The sequence below is a fragment of the Epargyreus clarus genome, unplaced genomic scaffold, assembly GCF_041222505.1.
Source record: "Epargyreus clarus isolate Ecla_fem2 unplaced genomic scaffold, WU_Ecla_fem_2.2 ptg000014l, whole genome shotgun sequence".
Lineage (NCBI taxonomy): Eukaryota > Metazoa > Arthropoda > Insecta > Lepidoptera > Hesperiidae > Epargyreus > Epargyreus clarus.
In genome coordinates, this window is record NW_027332222.1 from 7302190 (window position 1) to 7326262 (window position 24073).

General features: G+C 36.4%; 1 protein-coding gene and 1 long non-coding RNA gene across 2 annotated transcripts; both read right to left on the minus strand.

Annotated features, from left to right (window-relative positions):
- Positions 1-211: 211 nt before the first annotated feature.
- Positions 212-23961, minus strand: MED14 (mediator complex subunit 14). Its single transcript, XM_073079792.1, has 24 exons — positions 23583-23961; positions 22629-22856; positions 22266-22470; positions 21962-22094; positions 21554-21788; positions 20994-21207; positions 20114-20331; positions 19681-19840; positions 19240-19380; positions 18360-18489; positions 17919-18061; positions 17220-17460; positions 16830-16967; positions 16234-16438; positions 15545-15704; positions 15212-15352; positions 15018-15111; positions 14752-14849; positions 13877-14087; positions 11274-11506; positions 9064-9225; positions 8344-8601; positions 7899-8032; positions 212-3137 (listed from the first exon to the last, which is right to left on the minus strand). The coding sequence occupies exons 1-24, from the start codon at positions 23717-23719 to the stop codon at positions 3017-3019; spliced, it is 4140 nt and encodes a 1379-aa protein (XP_072935893.1). The 5' UTR covers positions 23720-23961; the 3' UTR covers positions 212-3016.
- LOC140747371 (uncharacterized) lies at positions 12675-13613 on the minus strand. The gene is made up of 2 exons (XR_012102868.1): positions 13362-13613; positions 12675-13184 (listed from the first exon to the last, which is right to left on the minus strand). It is a non-coding gene; the product is annotated as an uncharacterized LOC140747371 (long non-coding RNA).
- Positions 23962-24073: the final 112 nt, after the last annotated feature.

Here is a 24073-nt window from a genome sequence, read left to right on the forward strand (position 1 = left end):
TGTTCTTACGATGCTAGTACTCTACTTAACCTTTGCAATCGAAGCTGTAGCATGGGAAGTCCCTTCAGTCATTCGTTCATCCATCTATATATTTATATCAGCATCCTTTTTGACATGATATGTTTTACTATGGCTAACATGGGTTTACTTTAACTGTCACGTGCATTGAACTTTCTATAACTATTTATACATTATAAAATAACACAATATATTGCAAGAAAACTCAATTTATTTTATGTTACAAATTTACAAATATTAGCAAAATTTATAAATCATATACAATTCTACAAAACAGCGATGTATGTACGGCATTATAATTTCAAATTTAATAAAGTTGTATTGAAACACAATCGGTTAAGAACGGTTTGCCAAAGTTATGCAGAAATTGTTACATATTACATCGTATATCGAATTTATGTCTTCGTATACAAAATGTTTACATACAAAAAATCTATTTCGACACAGCGTAAGGGGTCGTTCAAGTATTACGTAACGCAATTTGGGGGGGAGGGGGGGGGTCTTGTAAAACGTTACGATGCGTTACAGGGGCGGGAGGGGGTCTTCCGTAATACACGTTACGTAACATTTTTTTAATAAAAAAATAGGGAATTAAAACTCCTAAATTGGCAACCCTTTTCATTTACGTTTTACGGGAAATCCCTTGAATGAGTGGGTTCAGCCGAACTAAGTCCTGAGTATTCTGAGTTAGACTAAGTATAGTACAGCATAGCAGTATGTATGCTTTGACTATACTTAAACTAACTTAGAACACTCAGGAGACCTAGTTCGGCTGAACACACTCTTTGTATAGTCTGGTTGTCATTTTTAATTTATTCTCGCAAGTTGGCAAATCTTTTCGTTCATATTTCACGGGGAATCCCTAGATTGTATTGTACGTCATTTAATCTTGTTTCCGTTGTCAGTATTCGTTAGTGTTTAAAGACAAGTAGAGATGGGTTGTACTAGGTAAATTTGGGACTAGGTATGCCTGTTCCTAGTATTTAAAAATACGTGATCCAGAAACCTGTTCCACCTAGTCCCATAAAGTCTCATTAGTTAGTACAATTTGGTGTGGACTAGGTACTTATTCTTGGACTAAGAAGCTAATTCGTTCATGCCTTGCATCAATACGTAAGAGCGGTAAGGTTTGCACGCGCACTCACTAGTAATAATGAATTCTAATCTTTCCTTCATACTTTATACAGGCTTAGGACTGTCAACGTTAGATTTATCGAAATAGTAGTTTGATTTATCATTAAAGGTTTCGTGAGCCGGCGCGGCGTCCACCTAAATGACATTCGTATAGATTCGGAATAGATGCACGACTGAACAATTCCGAATTTTCACACATTTGACATTTCATACTTAATTCGCATCGAGTATCTGTTTGATCCGACGGCGACTAGGTGTAGTTAAAAAGGACAAGTATATTTTTGCCTGCCCATGAGTTGATGTTTTATTAGTTTTTACTCTTATTCGCATTAAAAATCTCTTGTTTTATTTCTTAGTATTATAAAGTAAATATGTAAGTAAAAGTATCCCAAGGATAAAAACTATAACATAACTTTTTAGCGAGTTTAGGGTAAAAATTGACACTTGAGTGTTACGTAACGTTAAGGGGGGGGGGGGTATAGAAAAACGTTACGGTGCGTTACAAGGGGGGGAGGGTGGGTCAAAAATCTTCAAAAATTGCGTTACGTAATACTTGAACGGCCCCTAAGAGTACGGTTGAAAATAAACATGTTGTGGGTTTAAAGAAATCTTCAATATGCTATTATGTTATAAATGATTCATAAGATTTAAACGTAAGCTATTCTACTGTAAGTTTATTACGAAAAAACAGAAAATACATCTTTAAAAATAGAAGCATTAGGAATCTACTATCAAATTATGAAATTTGAGCCTTATATAGAGGGCTAAATAGACAATCAAACGTAATTTTATAAACACACCCTAATATGTCTGTTTTATACATAAGTGTTTTGTTGAAAATTAAATCGCTTATATTTTAAAGTTCTAAACCTAAAAGATTATATTGTATTTTAAGCTTTAAAAATATTTGTACCAGTTTTTCTACTCATAACACTGCATAGCCTATCGGTACTTAATACGCTTAAGTATAACGTATACATTCATAACTTTATTACAATATATTGAGATACATTTATCATAACATAAAACTATTGTTAAATCTATGATAATTATGGTGTATGGGGTCTTGGATCATTGTATTATTTGTAATATTCTTATAAAGTTTCTAACTTCTTCCATCCATCCGGCAAGACATGCTTTTGACATTGCAACGAGCGCGAAACAAAGTCTGATCAAGCAAAATATTCACGTAGATTAAATTATATCATTTAGCTAAAACTAAATGTAAACAATTCAAAAACGAATCGTACGAGTTGTCTGCCGCGAGATCGTAAATATAGGAAAGAATAAAGAAAGTCCAAAATATTTCTCTTACACTTATAAAATCCACGACATAATTGATCCAAATCAATCCATGAGCTATGGAAAGAATAGTACCCTAATACATTAGGAAAATTAAATTCGTAGATATAAATTTCCGTGAGTTAAGGCTACAAGATGAAATAAATAGATTTTAGAATCATTTTGTCCATGTCAAATGTCACATTCGCGGCTTTATTTAATTTTTCTGAATTTTTTATAACTCTTACATTTTTAAGAGAGTCCTGCAAATTTAATACGCTATCTATATTACAGATACATACACGTTTTTATAAACGACCATAACTATAAATAGCTTAATAAAAAAAAAATCCATAAATGCTGCTAAAAGTATTTATGAACAACTATGTTGGTGTTTTATTTCACCATTTTTATTGCTTTAGCTGTTCCTCCAAAATTCTTACGAATACGCTACATATCTGAGTTTATTACGAGATCTGACGCATGTAAGTCCATTTCTGTGAGATCGTTTTAACTTTATATTTGAAAGTTGCAACATTAGCATGATCTATCACTGTGCGTTCAGTCTGTGTGTGCGGCGGCGCTAGGGCGGCGGCGGCGCGGCGGCGGGCGGCGCGTCCTGCGGCAGCGTGAAGTTGATCAGCAGGTCGCGCACGCCCGGCCACAGGATGCACTCGCCGTGCGACTGGTTGAACTCCGCGAACCTGCACACAGAATCTTATTAACTACCTTCAATATTGGGTGCAAATACAATCAAGTTATAGTAATACAGGGTGAATTTTTCAAACGAGCCTTCAGGGCCGAATCCGAAACTATAAGGATTAGCGAAAAATGCTGAAAGGAGTTACGAGGCCGATTTTGATAAAAACTAAAACTGCATCATTACTTTTTTAAAATAACTTTTTCCCTATCCGGGAATCGAACGAGTTCAGTTTGAAAAAAATACACCCTCTATATTATTCCACTATCTGATAGTGTTGCTTATAAGGATAAAAATCTGGGAAGTAATGATAAATGACAAACTAAAGGAAAAGCCTCAATTTTAAGAAAACACATATTTTTCATATTCATTTGGCAGATAAGTTCCCGCCATTCATCAATTTAAACATTTCGCGTATTAACATTTTTTTTGGTTCAATATTTCAGATCATTCGAAAGCGACACGTTTTGTTCTCCAAGAATTTATATTTTAACGTCCGACTTAGTTAAGGTTATTTAAAGGACCATTATAATAGATTTAACTTGCTATGGGCGGAGTTTCTATTAATACAGATGTAATATTGACAATTTGCGAGAATGACTTTTCGAGTCAAACCCGAGTGATTACTTAACAAGGAGATATAGAAAATCATATTTAACGTTTAAACAAAGTGCTAAACAACAAACAATAAGAATTTACTATTTAATCAGTTATCTGTTTTTATTAAAAAAATGATCCTAAAAACGGCGGTAACTTATTTGCCATACTATTACTTTCTCATACTAAGCCGCATGTCATGGTCATTAGGGTGTCCCAAAAAAATCAAAGTTGTTATTTTTTAACGCATACCCTCTTATTTTTTTCCTTTTGTGTCAAAACACTTATAAATAAAATATTTTGCAATTTAAGCCATGGGAACCCGTGCCGACTTGCATCTGAACATTTCAGTATTGGCTCCAGTAGAGCCACCGCACGCCTAAAATTTTAGTGCGCTCCAAATTTCTGATTATTACGTTAATTAAAAGTATTTGCATTAATGAGTAAATAAAAGTATATATACGAGTAAATTTATAAAGTTATATAACTATATATACCCTATAGAAGAGCCGAAAAATAGCCCCAATGCAGGCGATCCACTGCGCTCGGTTTGCCATTCGTTACCCTACTGAAAATACGATGTCATTGGTACCTTTTCCTTTATGCCAATGATATTTTATTATTTAATGGATAATCACTTTAAATATGTAAAGATTTTTCAGTTTTTGAATCTTTATTGTAATATTGGTTATTGATTAAAATATATTTAAAAACACATTGTTCTCGTATTGGGTCAATAAGAAAAACATCGAATAACTAATTCAGAACATACCTCAATGGTAAAGTTCTTACAGTATTGTTATATAAACATAATGATAAAGATAACTGTGTTCATTAATAAATTATTTAAAATATGCTTATATCGAATACCCACCCGATGGTTGCCGATATCTGTAAAAAAACTTTAAAACTTCGAGAGATGTAAAAATTCATCAGATTTTTATGTAAGTAGATAAAAACCGAGAGACAAGGAGAAAACTATTAGACGTCTTTATATTCATTGTGAAAATGTACGATACATAATTACTTTGTCGTAGATTTGGCATACCTTTGCGACGAAAGTAACATACCTTTGAAATTATTGCCATTTTAAATCATTGAAAGTTTATGAAAAAGAGCACTAAAACTATCTCGAAAAATGCTTTACGAGAACTATACTAACAATTTTTTTATCTATAACAACGTGAACAAGAAAGGAAACGTAATAATAATGGACAAAACAGTTACAAATTTTCTCGTTAAAAAGTTAAATACTTAATATATATTATCACTTACATTGACTTCAACTTAATTGAAATAACCTAAATATGTAGTTTAGTCCATATTTATGATAACACTTATGAACTGGCGGTAAAAGAAGAAAGTCCTCGGATAGATCCAAACCACTGAATATGGTATTCCCCAGGGTAGTATAATCGGTCCAACCCTATTTTTAACCTATATTAACGACCTGTGTCAATTGAATCTCCGTGGTGGTAAAGTTATTACCTTCGCTGACGACACCGCCCTCTTCTTTCGAGGTGTTACTTGGGATGAAGTATTTGAGGCTGCACAGTTAGGGCTTTCTAGAGTTAATAGGTGGTTGCAAACTAACCTTTTGACTTTAAATGTTGAAAAAACTAAATATGTTACTTTTGTAAATAAACCAAATCTACTTCCCCCGGAAACTCAAACAATCACTATCCATTCTTGTTGTAGTGGCGTACCCAATTGCACATGCCCAATCCTCCAACGGGTAGACAATATTAAATATCTAGGAGTAATAATTGACCAGACCCTAAGTTTTAAACCACATATTGATGCCTTAGTTCCAAGACTACGTAAGTTAATTTATATTTTTAGAACCTTGCGACACATAGCAGACCGCCGCGTCATATCGATGGTTTATCACGCCTTGTGCCAATCACTCATAGAATATTGCATAACTACTTGGGCTGGTGCGGCCAAGACTCACCTAATAGAGGTGGAAAGAGCTCAACGTGCTATATTGAAAGTCGGTGCAGGACATCCGTACCGTTATCCTACTATCGAGCTTTATAAGAAATGGGATTTGCTAACAGTTCGTCAAATCTTTATCCTTAATACCATACTCAGACAGCATTCCCAGCTGGTATATGACCCAGATTTAGTAAGATTCAAACGCAGAAAAGGAGACGTTGCACCTACTAAATTATTCCGCACTAGCCGATCCCGCAACTTCTTTTGTTATCTTGGCCCCTTTCTATACAATCTTCTAAATTCAAAACTCAATTTTTACCCACAAAAATCTAATAAATGTAAAAAAATCGTTACTAGTTACTTAAAAACTCTCTCCTACCAAGAAACTGAAAATCTTCTACATACCATAATTTAATGTGATCTTCTTTCTCCTATTAGCAAGAGACTTTCATTTATCTCATAATTTCTTATTCCTTACGCTTAATTCACGTACTTTAATGTAAAATCCATCCATACATGCACTGTTAAATGCACAAAAACCGACACACACCCGCACACACATTCTACCACATATGTAAACATACCCATCACACCCATCATACACCCATTCATACACTCACACACTTACATGTACACGTACACACACATATGCACTTCTACACACACGTCTACTTGCATTCACACAAATGTTTATTATTTAGTCTTCCGCGGGAGGGCACTGGTGACCTGTAATTCAGGTATTTTTTACCTACAATAGGCACCAGTCTCTCACTACGTAAGGTTTAAAATATTCATATGTTGTAATCATGCAATTTAACATAAGACCTTTTTGTGAGAGAAATAAACTATTTTCATTTCAAAAAAAAAACCTATCCTAGAGAACTTTCTGAATAGAGAACTTTCTGGTTTATACATTAGAAGATTATTTTATATCTTATTGTATATTTAATCCTTACTTATTTACCAAAATATTGTAAACAATTTAGATTCTTTATTGCTGAAGAAAGTATGAATGAAAGAAAGTATGAAAGATAACTATCAAACAAAGGCAAGTCGTTATTCACTTGCTTGAAAATTGATCGTCACTATTCAGTTTTTAGAGAGAGAAGTTCCAACTTTATGAACTAATATTTTATTTTTAATTGCAAAAACACTTACAATAGTTAACAGTTTCAGCTATTTATGCTGAAAGAGTGATTAAATTAATGAATAATGTTCATGGTTTAAATAAAACCATTTTTTATTACTTCGGGATATACTTACAAAAATGGAGCGATTTTCTGACTATAATAGGAAAACTTGAACTACATATAAATATATTATATGTGTCGTAAATGTTATTTTTAAGTACATTAATAATAAATAATACATATTTTAAACATTTGGACGTTATTTAGGTAAAGAAACATAAATTTGAAAATCTGTTCATAGCAACCCCAGTACAAATTCTCAAGTTAAACTTTGACGTCAAGTCGGCACGGGTTACCGTTATCCTATCGCAATAATATTTTATATTTATACGTTTAAGGTCCAAAGGAAAAAAATAGAGGGTATGCGTGTCAAAATTTGCAAAAAAAAAATTCTCCATACTAGCTTGGGACACCCTAATGGTCATGACATCGAATAATTAGTTGATTAACCAACAAATTCTTCAATGGTATGACTTATGTATGTTTCTAAAGAATTATGCATAAATAATTTGTTATGTATAATCCTTAAGGATTAGTATGCCAATGTATAAAGAAATATGTATTTTCTTCAAAAATTTCCTTTTCCTTTAATTTGTCACATAACATTATATCCCAGAATTTGATCCTTATAAGCGACTCTATCAGATAGTGGAATAATATAGAGGGTGTATTTTTTTTCAAAATGAACTCGTTCGATTCCCGGCTAAGGAAAAAGATATTTTAAAAAACTAATGATGCAGTTTTAGTTTTTATCAAAATTGGCCTCGTAACTCTTTTCAGCATTTTCCGCTAATCCTTATAGTTTCGGATTTGGCCCTGAAGGCCTATTTGAAAAAGTCACCCTGTATAATACAAACAAAGTTATAGTAATACAATTTAATTTTTTTGTCGTCTACGTTGTTTCTACGGTATACTAGCATATCTCAATCCTCTACAAGAATACTAGTTTAATTTTAATACTTACGGGAATACTTTAATAAGATAATTTTCATCCTTAATTCATATATTAAGTCATACATTTATTGAATGAAGCTATTTACCTTTTTAGATGTAAATTAACAGCAATTAGATGTGGTTGCTGCGCATCGCGCCTCTCCGCAATCTGCATAGCGTTGGACTGCATGTCGTATACCAATGGAAGAACCAGCTGTGTTTCACCACGGGTAAGACAAATCTGAAAATATTAATAAAGTCAGCCATGTACCGAAGTAATATAAAAATACATTTACGATATAAAAAATATAATAGAAATAAGAAATAAAAGATAAATTTGCCTTCATAATTTATACCACAATAGAACTGTTAATTATACTGTGCTGTAAAACTTGTTACGCAACTATCTTGCAGAGATACTTATAGTGATACTTATAGAAAGGATTTCGAGGCTATTTTAAGTCATCTGACACTAAAATATAAATAAATACACAAGCGGCAACAACTTAACTAGTATAACAAAAAAAAGCATAAACAAAATAGCATATTTACAAAGAATAATATCTTGTGTTTGGCGAGCAGCACGGCGGGCTGTCCGGCGGGCACGATCTGCGGGCCGGCGGGCGGGATGCGCAGCGCCCACTGCAGCGTCCACAGCGCGGGCTGCACGGGCACCAGGTCCGCGCGCATCAGCGCCACCAGCGACGGCAGCGCGGCCGCCGGCGCGCCCCACGCGCGGCCCCAGCCCTGCAGCGCCGTCGCGCGGTACGGCGCGATCGCCACGCGCTGCTCGAAGAACTTCTCCATCACCTGCCGACCAAACGCGCGTCGTACACGTTTAGTGTCGTTAACGACCGCAATGCGCTATCTTTTTGAAATCTGTCAATGACCACTTATAAAAAGGAAGTGTGTGGTTTGTAAGGCATTAGTGTTATTTCATTACAACCAAAACCATCACGCAGTGAAGACCAATTCGGCAGGACGACATGACCATATTCTTCAAAGGAAAAACTATATTTTTTGCACATTAAACATTTTTATCATTACTATCATTGATTTTATTTATATATTTTCATGACAACCTGATATTCTTCAGTGAAGGATAAAGTATATTTTTTGCACATTAAACATTTTTATCATCACTATTATTCATTTTATTTATATATTTTCATTTTTCATGACAACATGAAATTTTCTTGTAATTATCTTTATAGTCAACGCTCCCATTTACAACGATAAGTAGGTAAAAGTATCCGAAACGAAAAAACGAACCTGTAAATCATCAGCGGACCAGGTCTCCTTGTGGTCGGGCAGCGGCGTGAGCTGCAGGTGCAGCGACTGCATGTGCTGCGGGTGCAACGCCACGCGCGCCGCCAGCCCCGCGCTGTCGCACCGGAATGTCAGGCTCGTTGCTTCCATAGACACCAGTGTCAACTGAGCAATACAATCATGTTTTCATTTTGATTATAGTATTTAAGGTACATTATTGAATTTTTCTATGTCTACATAATTTTTAAATGATGAGACACTGACATGTTTTAACATTGTCTGGTTTTAGTTGGACTACCATACCGTACATACCTATATTTGCGCTGAAAATTACATCGTACGGAGCATGATAGAATAACAATAAGTTGAAGTAGCGCTCCAATCCATTAAATTGAATAAGACAATTTATATTTTCGCTCTCATATTTCAATACAAAATGAAGGTATTTGACATAGAAAAGAAAATCAAGTAGAAGTGGTAAGTACGAGCGAATGTATCGGAACCGTTGTCGCCAAACTCACACTTGCGTTTTTCTTGTTACATATAACACTACTAAAGTAAATATCATTTTATTGGTCATTTATAGTTAACTCGAAAGTATTCTAAAATATACAGAATGAATATGTAAAAACAACTTAGGCGCGTATAATATTAAAGTTTATTTTTCTACAACACATAAAAGCATTTACGTCATTTAGTATTTGCAAATGTAGTTCCGCTACTTGACCATAGATGGCAGTGATTGGGCTTTATGCAATTATAGCCCTAAGCACTTTAAACTTACGGACCAAACTTGCGTAATATTTCTCCTACTGGAATAGTGACAAAAGAGTTTATTTACGATAAAATTATCGATACTCATCGATTTACTGTGCTAGCTATAAATGTAGAATAGAATTAAAATTAAACAAGGATTAATTATTAAAAAGTAAAATAAAAAACATAAGTATTACATCCTAAAACTGAATGCACGAAACGAAAATGTTCCCGAAAGCAGACCGATGCTGTTGAAAAGGGCAGCTTAAGATTTTGTTACATATATAGAGTAACAGATGAAGTTTTTAGCTATTTAAGCTGCCGCAGATTTTAAATTTGTTTTAAAAATATATTATAAAAAAAATAGTTAGGTTAAAATGTTCAAGACTCTAAATACTACGTACTACATAGTTAACGTATTTTTGTACATAGATATATTTTGTAAATGATATAAAGTAAATATATAAATGTTAAACATTTAGTAATTGTTCGCATCCTTAACAATTATATAGCATCGGTCTATTTCTCCTTACTAGTAGCACTCATAAATCCAAGCCATCGAAAAATAATGAGATATGTCATGAGAGATATGATATGTGAGTACACCTCAGCTATGTGAGTTACAGCTATTACGTAGTAGGTATTACGATACTTTTTGCCGCAAGAACCTAATTTTAGATTTATATAATTTTATTTTCTAAATATAATATTTTCCCTTTATAATAATGTATATTGTAAAATATCGATAAGAAAAAATATACTTGCCCCCATCACTTATTGAGTAGCGTGGATTCTTCTAGACGTTTTGGTATGGTGGAATCAATTAAAAAATGAACTTTATTTAAAAGCATTAAGGTTGATGTTAGCGTGACTATGTGGAAATTATTTTTAAATTTGATATTTTTAAGATTTTAGGAAATATAAAATAAAATTGTACTCAGTGATGGTACAAAACACCTCCGTTTTTAATTGTCTTCTTTCTGCTATCATTTTTACATTCCAAAATAGCATAATACGTCTTAATAATTTATTTTATAGAATTTGACAAACATCTGTCTCGAACCGACGCTCAAACATGAGTAGACTCGTTTGAAGGCAAGTGAGAGTAACAACGCCTAGTAGTGGAAGCCGCGCCACGCCTACTTAGCACTTCCACTTGTTTTTTCTGTTCCATGGTATTTGACATATCATTTCGTTTCAAAAATAAATGCAGCAAAACTTCTCTTTATAAATCACATCAAAAAGTAAAAGGAACAAGTATACAGGATGAACTCGTTCGATTCCCGGCTAGGGAAAAAGTTATTTTAAAAAAGTAATGATGTAGGATTAGTTTTTATCAAAATCGGCCTCGTAACTCCTTTCAGCATTTTTCGCTAATCCTTATAGTTTCGGATTTGGCCGTGAAGGCCCGTTTGAAAAATTCACCCTGTATATTGCCATATTGTTGTAATACTAACGAATTCCTCCTGCTGCACGAAGCGTTGCAGCGTGCGCTTCATGTAGACGCAGGAGAGGAAGCGCTGCAGCGGCGCGAGCGCGGGCCCGGGCGGCGCGCCGGGCGGCGGCTCGCTGGGCGTGCACAGCGCCTCCAGCTTGGCCACGCTCAGCGGCGTCGCCGTCGCGCCCGCCCACACGCGCCCGCCCAGAAGCATGCGCCCGCCCGCCGCCGTCGACGAGCTCGCCTGCGGACCTGCGCCACAACACACTCGATCAGACGACATTTATAAGTTTTTATATTAATTAAAAAACCGTTATTAAAAAACATTATTAAATTTTTGCATACTAATAATCGAAATCGAATTTGATTGATTCTAGTACGCAGAAAATATCAAATGTTGAATTTTGGTAGAATAACCGTTGGATAGATGGATATTAACGGGAAATGGTCCGCCAGCAGTTAAACTGTACTCAAAGTAAAACTAGTACTATTTATAATATAAAAAGGTTGTAACTTAAATAAAAAATAAAATGAAAGGATAAGAAAATAATGAAAGCAACGACAACAAACCAAATTGCGTCTTAAAATAAAAAAAGAATTGGCTACTTGACACTTTTTGGGAAAGTGTTTTAATGAGTTAGTATACGTATTATATATGCCTTTTAATTGATCATATTTATTAATAAAAAACAAACTTTCTTTACGGTGAACGGAACGTCGCGTTAAATCAGGCGGTCAAGTGTCATTTTGTGGCGAAACGTCATTATACTGTAAACAAACAACGCTCGGAAGAAAATAGGGAGTTATTTCGCTTTTATAACTAAAATTGAAATAAATGACAAGATATAAGACGTGTGCAGTGACGATGTGTACAAGTAAGATCGCTAAATATCCTAACAAATTTGCTTATGCACGTTCCTAAACCGAAATCTCATAAACGTTAAAAGAACTTGCAGACAGAGGATTCAAACATAATAAAAGAAGTATTAATCAGAAAAAAGAATAAAAAGTGATTCCTCTACTCTAAATCATCAAACCCGGACAGTATGTAATCAGAACAAAACAGCAAGTTAAAGTATTCATATATTTAATATATTATAAAGATGTATACGATAAGAATAGAGTTAGAATAGTATTAGTTAAGACTAGAATAAATGAATTAAAAGACGTCTACGAGAATTCTCTATTTTAAGGCCTCATTCTGTAATGAATAAGAAACAATTAAACTATTTCGATGACTAATCTATGCTTACAGGACTGTATAACAAAAATACATGATTTGCTTCTATCTTTTATTAACCAACTGCTTTGTTTGTTAAATTTATATGGGTCTATTATTGAGTACACACCGTAGAACTTTTGTATATATTTATCATTATATGTTACATTTGCAATAATTACTACAGATAAACTCAAAGCATTTTGAAGCTGTTATTTTCTTGTATATTGAAGCTCTTGCTAAGCTGAATTTTTGTGCTGCTTGAGTGTGTACTTTCTTCATTTTTTAATTATTTTCTGTAACAACTAGATAATTTTTATCATTGTCAATTTGAGAAATCTGTAGTGCAATAACAGCAACTGTATGTTCTTTTTCCTTCCTTCATCTTGTTACTCAAGTAAAGAACTACTACTTCCCATTTCCTTTACTTTATGTACTTCAGAGTGCTGACCACCTTCGAAACTTTTGGTTCCTCACTTTCTATGACTCCACATTAAAAATGCTACTACATGTTTGCTGCATCCTTGGGAGGCAGGACAGTCATCACATTTAATAATACTTTGTTTTTCATATACAGTCATGGACACTGAGCATGACTTTTGATGTACCTTGTATTCATGACAACTTTTACTTTTCATGAAACACAAACTTGCCTGCCTCTTAAACTGCACATATCCTATAGCGTCGTCACTATACGACTGTCGCGAAGATCTGAAAATATAAATATAACCAATAAATAACCTTAAAGCAGTTCACATAAGAATATAAGTATAGTTTAAAAAGCTTGATAATCACTTAAAGACAACCTTTCTTCTATCGGAAATCGGTTAAGAAATGTTTTAACTGTCCGAAATGATTAAATGTAAATGTAAAGAATATTTTACTTACGTTGTTTATTTGTGATTTCCATAAGTTATTTCACGGAAGTTTTTGTATTCATTTTTATTTATTGTAATTTATATCTTCTTTAAGCAGATTCACGCTATCAGCTTTAATATATTGTGGATTCATTTCGGTTCACAACATAAATTCAACCAACTCTAACAGCAAACGATATCATTTTTATTTGTCTTGTTTATTATGCGTGTGGTGACGTCACATGACATTTCAAGCAGCACTATCGCCGTTTTGGAATTTGAAACCCACAGATAAAAAAGATAAAATTTCTTTTTAGAAATAAAAATACTTAGAGTGTATTAAAAATTAAATGAAATATTGCATAATTTATGTTTACTTAAAAGCTATCATATCAAACATATTTCATATTTTATTGTTATAACTGTCAAGTACCCAATTAGTTGCTTACGTAATAATATCAAGAGATTTAATAATATTTGTTGTCAAATTGCATAAAAAGGAAATAACACCTAGAGGCAGCTTAAGTTGGGCTACTAAGTACTTACCCTTGTGGTCGAGGTGGTGCCGCGGCGAGGGGTGGTGTCCGGGCGAGGGCCGCGGCAGCGAGGGCGAGGCGGGCCAGGCGGTGAAGGGCGAGGTGGGCGGCGGGTGCGGCGACGCGACGGGCGCCAGCGGGGACGGCGCCAGCGGCGACGCGGGCGACGCCGACACGCCCGCGCCCGGCGGCGACGTCAGATTGAACGACCCGCCGCCCATCTGACGCGACAACGTGTGCTCGTGTACATTATGGGCGATATAAATACTATACACCAGGGATGGCAAACCAATGGCCATTGAGTGCACGCGACACAATATTTTAGGCACGTCACCGATCATAAAACATGTGTAAAAATGTGTTAAATAAGTATTTTAGTTCCAGTTTAGCATTTTGCTAAAAGTAACATCTTGCAACTCTAACATTAATTATTTCCCATCTAACCTGCAGCAACAGAAGTCACACAAATTTTACAGTAATTTAAATTATGCGTGTAATAATAATAAACATTTCAAATGTACCTTCTTTTGTAGTAAATACAGAGTTTTGATAGTATTTATTATAATTATTTTACAAATAATCAGAATGTCAAAATGATTTGATGGCACGTTAATAACCGTATTAAACATTCATTACATAAAATGGCACTTTGATGCATAAAGATCATAAAAGATGGTCAAATTCAACGAATTTAAAATAGAGACTATACAGACTATCTAGATGAACTATACAGGTTATTGCAAGCTACCTAACCTATATAGAAATAAATAAAACACAATACATACTCTTACTAAAACACGATCTATAGCATAATTCACATTTTAAATATCAGGCTTCCTCTTAGATTAATTATGGATTACAGACATTGTAAATAAAATGACGTACCTGGTGTTGAGCGGGCGAGGCGGGGTGCGGCGTGACGGGCGCGGAGTGCGGCGTGTGCGGCTGCGGCGGCGTCATGGGAGCGGGGAAACGTAACCCGCCTGTGAAGAAATATTGTTCTATACTATGATGACTGTCTTAACGACAAACTTGGAATGTTTAGTATTATTAGTAACATTTTGAGCACGAACTTACGTTCAAATCAATGTCCAATTTGCTAATTTACAAGTTTATCCTGCAAAAAACGGAAATTCGAATATAAAACGAACCTGGTGGCATTGGAGACATGGGTGATGGCGGGTTATCGTCTTCTGCCAGTAATCTTGCGTTGACATTATCATCCACGTATCGCGACAGGAACGCCTAAGATACGTAAAACAAATAAAGACGATAAGTTTGTTTGCGGGTTTAAAGACTGTTCCTAACAGTATTTTCATATTTCAGTATGAATAATATTACTTACCCTAAGTCCTTGTGCAGGAGCAAATTCGTCTACGACAGAGCTCCTGTCGAATTTAGAATAGGAGCCATCCCGTATGGTGACCATATTGCAGCCCCGTATAGCTACTTCTAGAGAGTACGCACCAGCGTAAATTACTCTTATCTGAAAATAAAATCAATATTCAAAGAATAATTATAACATTCACATAAAACTTGAAATACAACTAGGATTCACTAGGCCACCATCACCACTACAACCACTCATCTCAAGAATCATCTCGCATCGTCGCATATTAAAACCATTAACAAATCCATTGCTTCAGCTTTTGCCGCGTATATACTCAGTGTGAGTTACCTTGCGCCAGGAGTGCGGCAGCAGCGTGAAGGTGGGCGTGGGCATGAGCGTGCGCACGTGGTGCAGGCCGAGCTGCGGCAGCGCGGGCAGCCGGCCCAGCGCCAGCAGCGGCGCGTACGTCTCGCGCAGCACCACGCCCAGCGACGTCAGATCCTTCTGCCTGTACAACAAACAACTCACACGTCTTAGTTAGCCTGGGAGACCGTAACAAAATTAATTTGTATCAATAAAGATCGTAATTCAATTCTCTAAAATGTAAGCATACAAATGTCGCATTTTTCTACAAGATACTTCCCGGGTTTATTTTAACTTTTATTGTTCAAAACTTTTATTTTTACGTTTTTTTTTTTATGATATAGGAGTAGCAGACGAGCATGCAGTCCTGATGGTAAGTGGCTACCGCCGCTCATGGACATCTGTAATAGAATTAGATATTCCTACCTGAGGTCGGTCACAGATGCGCCGCTACCCCTTAGGACTAAGCTGGAACGCCTCGGAAAAGTCTGTCTCCCTTACCACACCCTTCAAACCGAAACACAGCAGCGCCTAACACTGCTGTTATTAGGTAGAAATAGGTGTGGCGGTGGCGCCGCCGGAGTCGAACCACAAAGGGTTCAAATTAAAAAGTCGGCATGTTAGTAAATAGAATCTATTAAAAAACAGTCCAAGCACAATAATGTGACGTTCACCAGTTGATAAAGTGGTCGAGGTGGTGGTGCAGCAGGTGGTGCGCGTTGGCGGCGGGCTGGTGCGCGGGCGTGGCGAGCGTGTAGCGCTGCGTGTCGGCGCTCCACTGCAGCACGGCCGTCGCGCGCTGCGCCGTGCCGAACCCCAGCACCAGCGACCGGTACGTGTACGAGCGGATGCACACGCCCTGCCACAGCACCTCGCGCTCTGTGCGGTGCACACACAAATACGACAATTTGTGATTTTTTTTTTATTTTAAGGGTGTTGTACAATACTTTATAATAATACAGTTCATGTAATTTATTTTAGGAAACCTTTTAAATTTACATAGAAACGGAAATTAATTATTTAAAAAGCTTATATTTATTCACTGTACCTGATAGAAACTTAAACTTATAGTATACTGAAACTTAAATAGACAACAAACTAGTCTGATTTAAAACTTAATGGTCGTTTAGTCTTTAAATATTGTCCTAAATATAAAAATTTTTAATGACAACAAATAAAGCTTCATTTCGTTGCTTCTCTCGTGTATTTAATTAAATACTACATAAAAGTATTTTTTGTAAGAAAGTAACCAATATATTTATAAACTAACCTTGTACAGGTCTGAGTGTAAAGTCGTGCAGTAGTGTGAAGAGATGTACGATGGAGGCCCAGTCAGCGAGGAAGGCTTCGGCCGTGCGGCCCGCGTCCGTGCCCAGCTCGTATTGCAGGTACACGCAGCGGCGCTCGCCTGTGTTCGTATCGAGTTTTATTAAAAATTCATCAAAAAAAAAATATTCTATACTGCTTAATCAAAACATTAAAAATATATGCATCGCGTTATGCAAGGTTATGAAATACTGTGCAAACAAATAAGGATATGACCAATCGAAATAAAATTGCACTACCACCTAAAAATTACCATAAACGTTAAAAATAAGGACACAATCGGCGCCTGTCACACCGTCCCGTTAAAAGTAATACTCTACAAATATAAAGTTACCTTGCTCCTTAGGGTTGGGCGTGCGCACAGGCGATCCATGGAACACGAACTCAGCGGTCCAGACGCGCGCCTGGTTCTTGGTGGTGAGGCGGATGGTGGCGGCCAGCAGGCGCGAGCGGATGGCGTGCGCGGCGTGCTCGGGCGCGCCGTCCGGCCGCGGCATGGCCACGATGCGCATGCTCAGCGCCGAGCCGCTCCACTCCGGCTGCACGCCGCCGTGCGTCACGCCGCGAGACGCCAGCTACGGGAAACGGACAGTTAATACTTCATTCAATTGTGTGAAATACTTTAAAGCGCAATATGGATCATGAATGCACATTATGGGGCAAGTTTCAATGACAGAAGTGACTATTTTTGCAATGATATTTTACTTTAATAATATGTATAATAGAATATGTCTCAGAACACGCAGGCTTAGTGCGTCTGAAGTCTAAAATTATCAGCCACTCATCTCATTAGTTAAAAGTTGAATCTGTTATGCAAAAAGTGTACAAATTAATCTTATTAACGAAATATGACAATATAACAATTCATATAAAAAAAATATTGCGTTAATAAGATTAATTTGTACACTTATTTCATTAGATTTATATTGATAAATTACGATAGTTGTTTAATTTTATTAAAAACCAATACAATGGAAAGCGTTACTTAATAAATAAAAGTAACTTAAAGTGACAAGCGTTATCAGTATTATACCTCTTGCGCGAGGTTGACGAAGGGCACGCGCTCGTCGGCGGCGGCCACGACGTGCGCCAGCTCGGGCAGGAAGTACGCCGGCTGCCGCACGCGCACCGCGCGCCCGCTCGCGCCCGACAGCTTGCGCTTGCCGGGCTGCATGCCTGCCGCGGAAACATCACATTACTACAGGCGAACTAATTGACAATTCAAAATAAAAAAAACGTTCTTCAGTTTTTATTAAACGCATAATTAACTTGCAGAATGGATCAAGAACTATACCTAAAAAGGTAGTCATATTTTGTACGTTACATATTCAGATTGAATAACGAGTGAGTATTGATATTTCGTATTTCTTTTATTTCCAAGTCTACTCTCGAATCCCGCAAATCATAGACTATTTCGTAGACCATAGGGCAAAAGGTTTAACTTGTTATATGGTTTAACGATATATTTACTCACCAGGAGTATCTAGCGGCGTGAAGGGTCCGTGTGTAAGCGTGAAGGTGTCCAGCTCCACTAGCGAATGCAGTTTAAGGAAGGCGCGTGCTATCGTTGTTGAACCGCTGGTAGCGACAACTGATGAAGACGACTACGGAAATTTTATGAAGGATATAAAATGATACAATGTATTTTTTTCCTCCTAAGGATAGACAGACATATTTTTTCACACTTTTACTTTATGTGTCCTTAGTATTTCAGCCTCCTTAAAGAAAAACTTTTAAATATTTCCATTAAATGACTATAACATCGTTACAAATTTGTTTTGTTGAAATTGGTTATATGAACTATAAAATTAACACTTATTCGGTTGATAACCTTTATTGTTTTAACATAATAGGTTTAGTTTTTCTCTCTTTTCCTGCCTAATTGTTAAGCATATTTTTGTAAAATAGTCTTTTAATTAACCCCCATTGTAAAATTGGGGTTACATAAGATACCTTCGCGAGAGACCTTCGCATACGATAAAAAATACGGAGTGTCCTAAATACATGTAATTAGCATAGATAAGTAAAGAATACTCACTCCTAACAAGAAAATGAACCAGTTTTGACAATAGAAACTGTCACTATCGTCTATTTTCGTGTTTGAAAAATATTTAAAAAAAAATAGTTTTTAGATCATTTACGAATGAAACGATATTTCTCTGCCCTTTTTCTTCGATTTCGTGTTTTTACACCACCAACTGCACATGTCGCCATTGTTCCGCGTAAATTACACCAAGACAGCCATTAAATGGCTGACACATTTGTCAGCCGTTTATGCCATTTAATAGCTTCAATTACAAGGTGGTGATATTTGTACTAATCTATGGTAATTAGTGGTGGAACGTGTAACGTACGTCGTCCTCGCACTCGTCGGGCGTGCACTTGCGCGCGCCGGCCAGGTGGAAGGACAGCGCCACGCAGCACGCGCTGCCCGAGTTGGCGCTGTTGCTGGTCGTCGCCGTGCACCCCGCCGCCACCTCCTTCATCTCCACCACCTACCACACCGGATATTGCTCCTTATACTAAACATGTTTTCAAATATAAATAAAGACGTGATACATGTATATATTTAATTGTTCATCAACTTATTTGATATTCAAATTTGTACAATGGATTTAGTAACCAGATACTTGCGCGTAAGTCAAAATTTCTAGATACGGTATTCATTTCGAAATAAAGCATGATACGTTCAAACGTGTCTGCTAATTTAGTTTATACTGTACTATAATATTGTAACATTTCACCTTTCTACATAAATTACACCAAATGTAATAACATCCAGTAGTTCAACTTACTAATATATAATCTGTATGTCGGTGCAGTGTAACATAGAGACGATCGGGTGCCAACTTGTTTAGTGGATGGTCAGGACCATGTAAGAAGGGCAGGTGTTCACACACGCTCGCAGGTAGATGCTGAAGGGTCTTCTCGCATCGACGCGCCACCAGCCAAAACCTAAGAGATTAATTTGATATATGGGGTGCCTGCTATGTCAATGTTACATTATATTTTTTGTAACTCAATTTTTGTTTTCAATGCTTATATTTAATTTCTATGTTCACAGAGAAAGTTACATTAAAATAAAAGGAACTTATTCAAATGAAAAAGGATAATATAACACAATAAATCATGAAATCATTAAATATAATAAATGCCTTTACAACTTGAACAAGAAAAGTAACATAATTACGATTTAATGTACATAAAAAATATGTATTGGTCCCATACCTAAGCTGCGTGAGAAAGGCGCGCACGGCGGGAATGTCGGCGGCGGCGAGCGCGGCGGCAAGCTCGGGCATGCGCGGCGTGGCGGGGTAGGCGGGCACGCGCGCGCGCAGCCGCCCCACGTGCGCGCCCACCGACACCAGCAGCTGCTCCGCGCGCAGGCACGGCGACACCACCGAGCACGCCAGCACGCACGGCCACCCGCTCACGCTGCACTCCACCTGCACACCACACAGTACATCATATTCGTTACTGTTTCACTGTAACACTAAGGGTGGGTTGCATCGAAAGCCTGGTTAAAGTTAAATATATCAGTAACTTTGACGGTAGCGAAGGAATGTTAAAATTTTGTGTTACACCAATTTATTTGTTAATAAAATCATTTGTGTCGCTGTCACCTTAATTTTTAGTCAATGTTGATAGATAGGGAAGTTGACAAATACTGTAACTTTAATTGATCGAAATCGCATTAATTTTAAATTTTAGTATTGACATAACTTCTTTGATTCTTTCCCCATGCATTAATTTTTGGTTAGGCTTTTGTTGACGTTAAAATTACATGATGCAACTCACCCTAAATGTTCCTTAAAATGGTGCGTTTAAATATCATAAATTAAGTAAGGTTCTTAAGAAAAAAAAAAATACAATTAGATGATACAGAATACAATCACTAATATTTATATTATAATATTATTAATTATGTATTATATGAATATCATAAATTACATTGGTAATTTTTTTCAAAACAATTTAGTATCTTGTATAATAATAAAAAGTATCTATACATATATGATATAAATGTATCTAGCGAAATCGTACTAACTATCCCTATATTTTAAAATTTGTGATCATTGTTCTACAATATAATCTCAGTTACACTAACCCCCAGGTCATTGAACAGCACTCTGAGATCGTTGAGCCGTTGTCGGGAGCGCACGTGCACGGTGTGCGCGAGCAGGCGCTCCATGGAGGGCGCGTGCGGCGTGAGCGCGCCCGCCACGCGCTCGCCGCCCGTCAGCGCGGGCACGTGCCACACGCACAGCGACTCGCCCTCCGCGCCGATGATCACGCGGTAGCCCAGCTCGCACCCCAGCTCCCTGACACATTCATGGATTTGAATACACCTTTTCCGATTAAAATACATCTGCTAGACAGACGACGACCGGCGTGGCGAGGCGGTCATGACACCGGTTAACGCGCAAAGGGATCCGGGTTCGATCCCCGGCTAGACTGATATTCGAATGATGAATTTAGATATCTATTCTGGGTACTGGATGTTGGTATTCGTCTTTGTGTGTATTCATAGTAGATAGCGTCTTATTAAAAAAAATAAGAAATGCCACAGGGTAAAACATTCTCCACATGTAAAGTAAATAGTCTCATTGTTATTAAATAATTTATTAATAAAGTATACATATAAAAAGTATAAAAAATATTGGGTACCTCCAATATGAAACTTGAAGCTTTTGGCCAGGAATATATCTGTCAACTTGCAAGTGACGTGCCAGACGATCACGGCAGAGCCTCAATGTTTGCGTATACAGAAGCTCCAAGGATAGTGAGCGGCAGAAATAACGCAAAGCAGCCAAGGCGCCACCTAAGCCTGCTGCAGCTAAACGAGCTTGGGCTACACCTCGAAGCCAATTAAGCTGTGAAGTGTGTACTAAGGGTTTGCCCTCTGAAAGAAATTGTTGTACCAAAGATGAAAAGAAATATCTTTTACACCTTGACGCAATCAATATTAAGTACAATATGCAGACAATCTCGTAGTGTAGTTTTGAGTATAGTAGTTTTATAGATCATAGACTATTTACGACTCATTTGACCATTAGAAAAAAAAGTGGCACATACCTCCAGTTTCACTGTCTTGGATAAGAATAGCGATATCTAATAATTGCCATGGTAAGTTAGGAGCATCACCCATTACTGTCAAAGACACACTAAATTCTTGACCAACTGTGAAAGTAGCACGCCCATTTTCTACCTAAAAAAATAAAAAATTGTGGTAATGTTCCAAAATATTGTAACTATTTTATGATCTCGTTTAATAACTTACACAAATTTATATGCTAGATAATTATTTTCCATTTCTCACTAGGCATTTATTATTTAGCAAGAGTTACTTACTAATAAATATTCATTATGATACACATACCTTTAAGTTCCTAACATCTGTAGGGAGTGAAGCAGTTGTAAGTCGTTGTCTTACGATGTGTGCAAGAGCGCGCAGTGTGGAGCGGCGCTCAGTGGGCGTGAGTGGCGGCGGCGGGACTAGCTTCTCACGTATCACCGCCGGTAAACGACTGTACGTGCCTAAGGTGAGCACCTCAACGGCTGCTGCCATGTGGAATGTAGGCAACCTACAAAATTTCAGGTGATTATTATATGATTGTCAGGAGAAAAATAACATTTTTAACGTCTCAACCAAATTGTTTTTCATTTCTTTAGGTTATAAATTTCGATTATTTTATCAAAGCAAAGAATTATCAAAACAAATATCATTGAACAAGTATTATACCTAGCATGGACCAATGTCTCCCGAGCCACTCTGGCTAGTACATCAGCAGTTTCAACAAACAATAGTGCTTGTTTATCCAAAAATGCCATAATGTGTGCTGAGCGGTCCACTTTGGTGGCACTGCTGGCCCATTTTACCAAAGCTAGCAATCGCACAAAGAGCTGGCGAGTCCGAGCACTAAACTTGTATATCTCTATCTTACGCTCCATGTCTGTTTTTCGTGGCAGCCTGAAAATTACAAATTGGTAATCATAAAATTATTATATGTATTATATGTATTATATGTACTTTATTTATACATATGGAATGATTTATGACACAATTCTATAATAACAAATTAATTAGAACTTAATACTTATTGATTTATAAAAATCATTTCATACCATAGATTAGTAAATATTACTCACTCCTAATAAGAAAATGTAACCAGTTTTGAGAATTGAAATAGTTGCATAAAAATGTCCCTAAATTATTTGAAATACTTATTTATTTATTATGTAAATTATGCAGTATTAGTTAATTATTTGTAACTTCTCTAAAAATGTTTTTTATTTGTCAAGAATTCTAAAAATAACTGACAAATCAGCCTTTTTGTGGTTCATTCATTTTCAAGGTGGCAAAGTATCTTTACTTATCAAAGTTTCATATGTCGGCATAAAAAAAATTCAACATGACAAAATTCACAAAAGTGAAAGTTCTCTATGTTAATATAACACATGCTAGTAATTTTCAATTAAAACTGATTAAAAAATGGAGGGTGGTTTGGAGGTTGTGCAATAGTCATTATTTACAACCTGGCTTCGTTCTTACAAGAGAATTTTGATATTATTTATCACTTCAGTAAATTTAAACACAGGTGTAAAGCCAAAATAAAAATTTTCATTCATTAGTAGGTTTTACAGTTATTAATAATTTGGTAACAAATATCTATTTTTTTTTAGTTTGTATACTTACAGTTCTGCCAACACAGTCAGCTCATCGTATGTTCTTTGCACTATGAAGTCAATCAGTAAAGCCAAAGATATGGAGCCGCCTCGAGCGCCACCGCCCTCGGTGCCCTGGCTGCACCCTTCTATAGCCACCGGCACCATGATTAACAACTAAAATCCTTCTCACAGTAAAAGTATCATTGATTGACACTATAACTAAAACCCCATCTATTCAAAAACTAACATCCTTCAACTTCAACACATACGATACACAAAGTTATGATAAAATATATAAGATTGGTGGTAGAAATTATCCTTTTAATAAAAATACTATTTGATGATTTTCATCCAAAGTTTCCACACAAGATCACAAAACAGAATGACATGATTTCATTTGACATCAACTGTCGTCAGCCACAACAGGCAACAGATAAGGATAACACCTTTTATTTTTATGTTATCTGTACTCTTGACTCTTAACTTTTTTATTTTTATCTAATTAACAGAAATTATAGT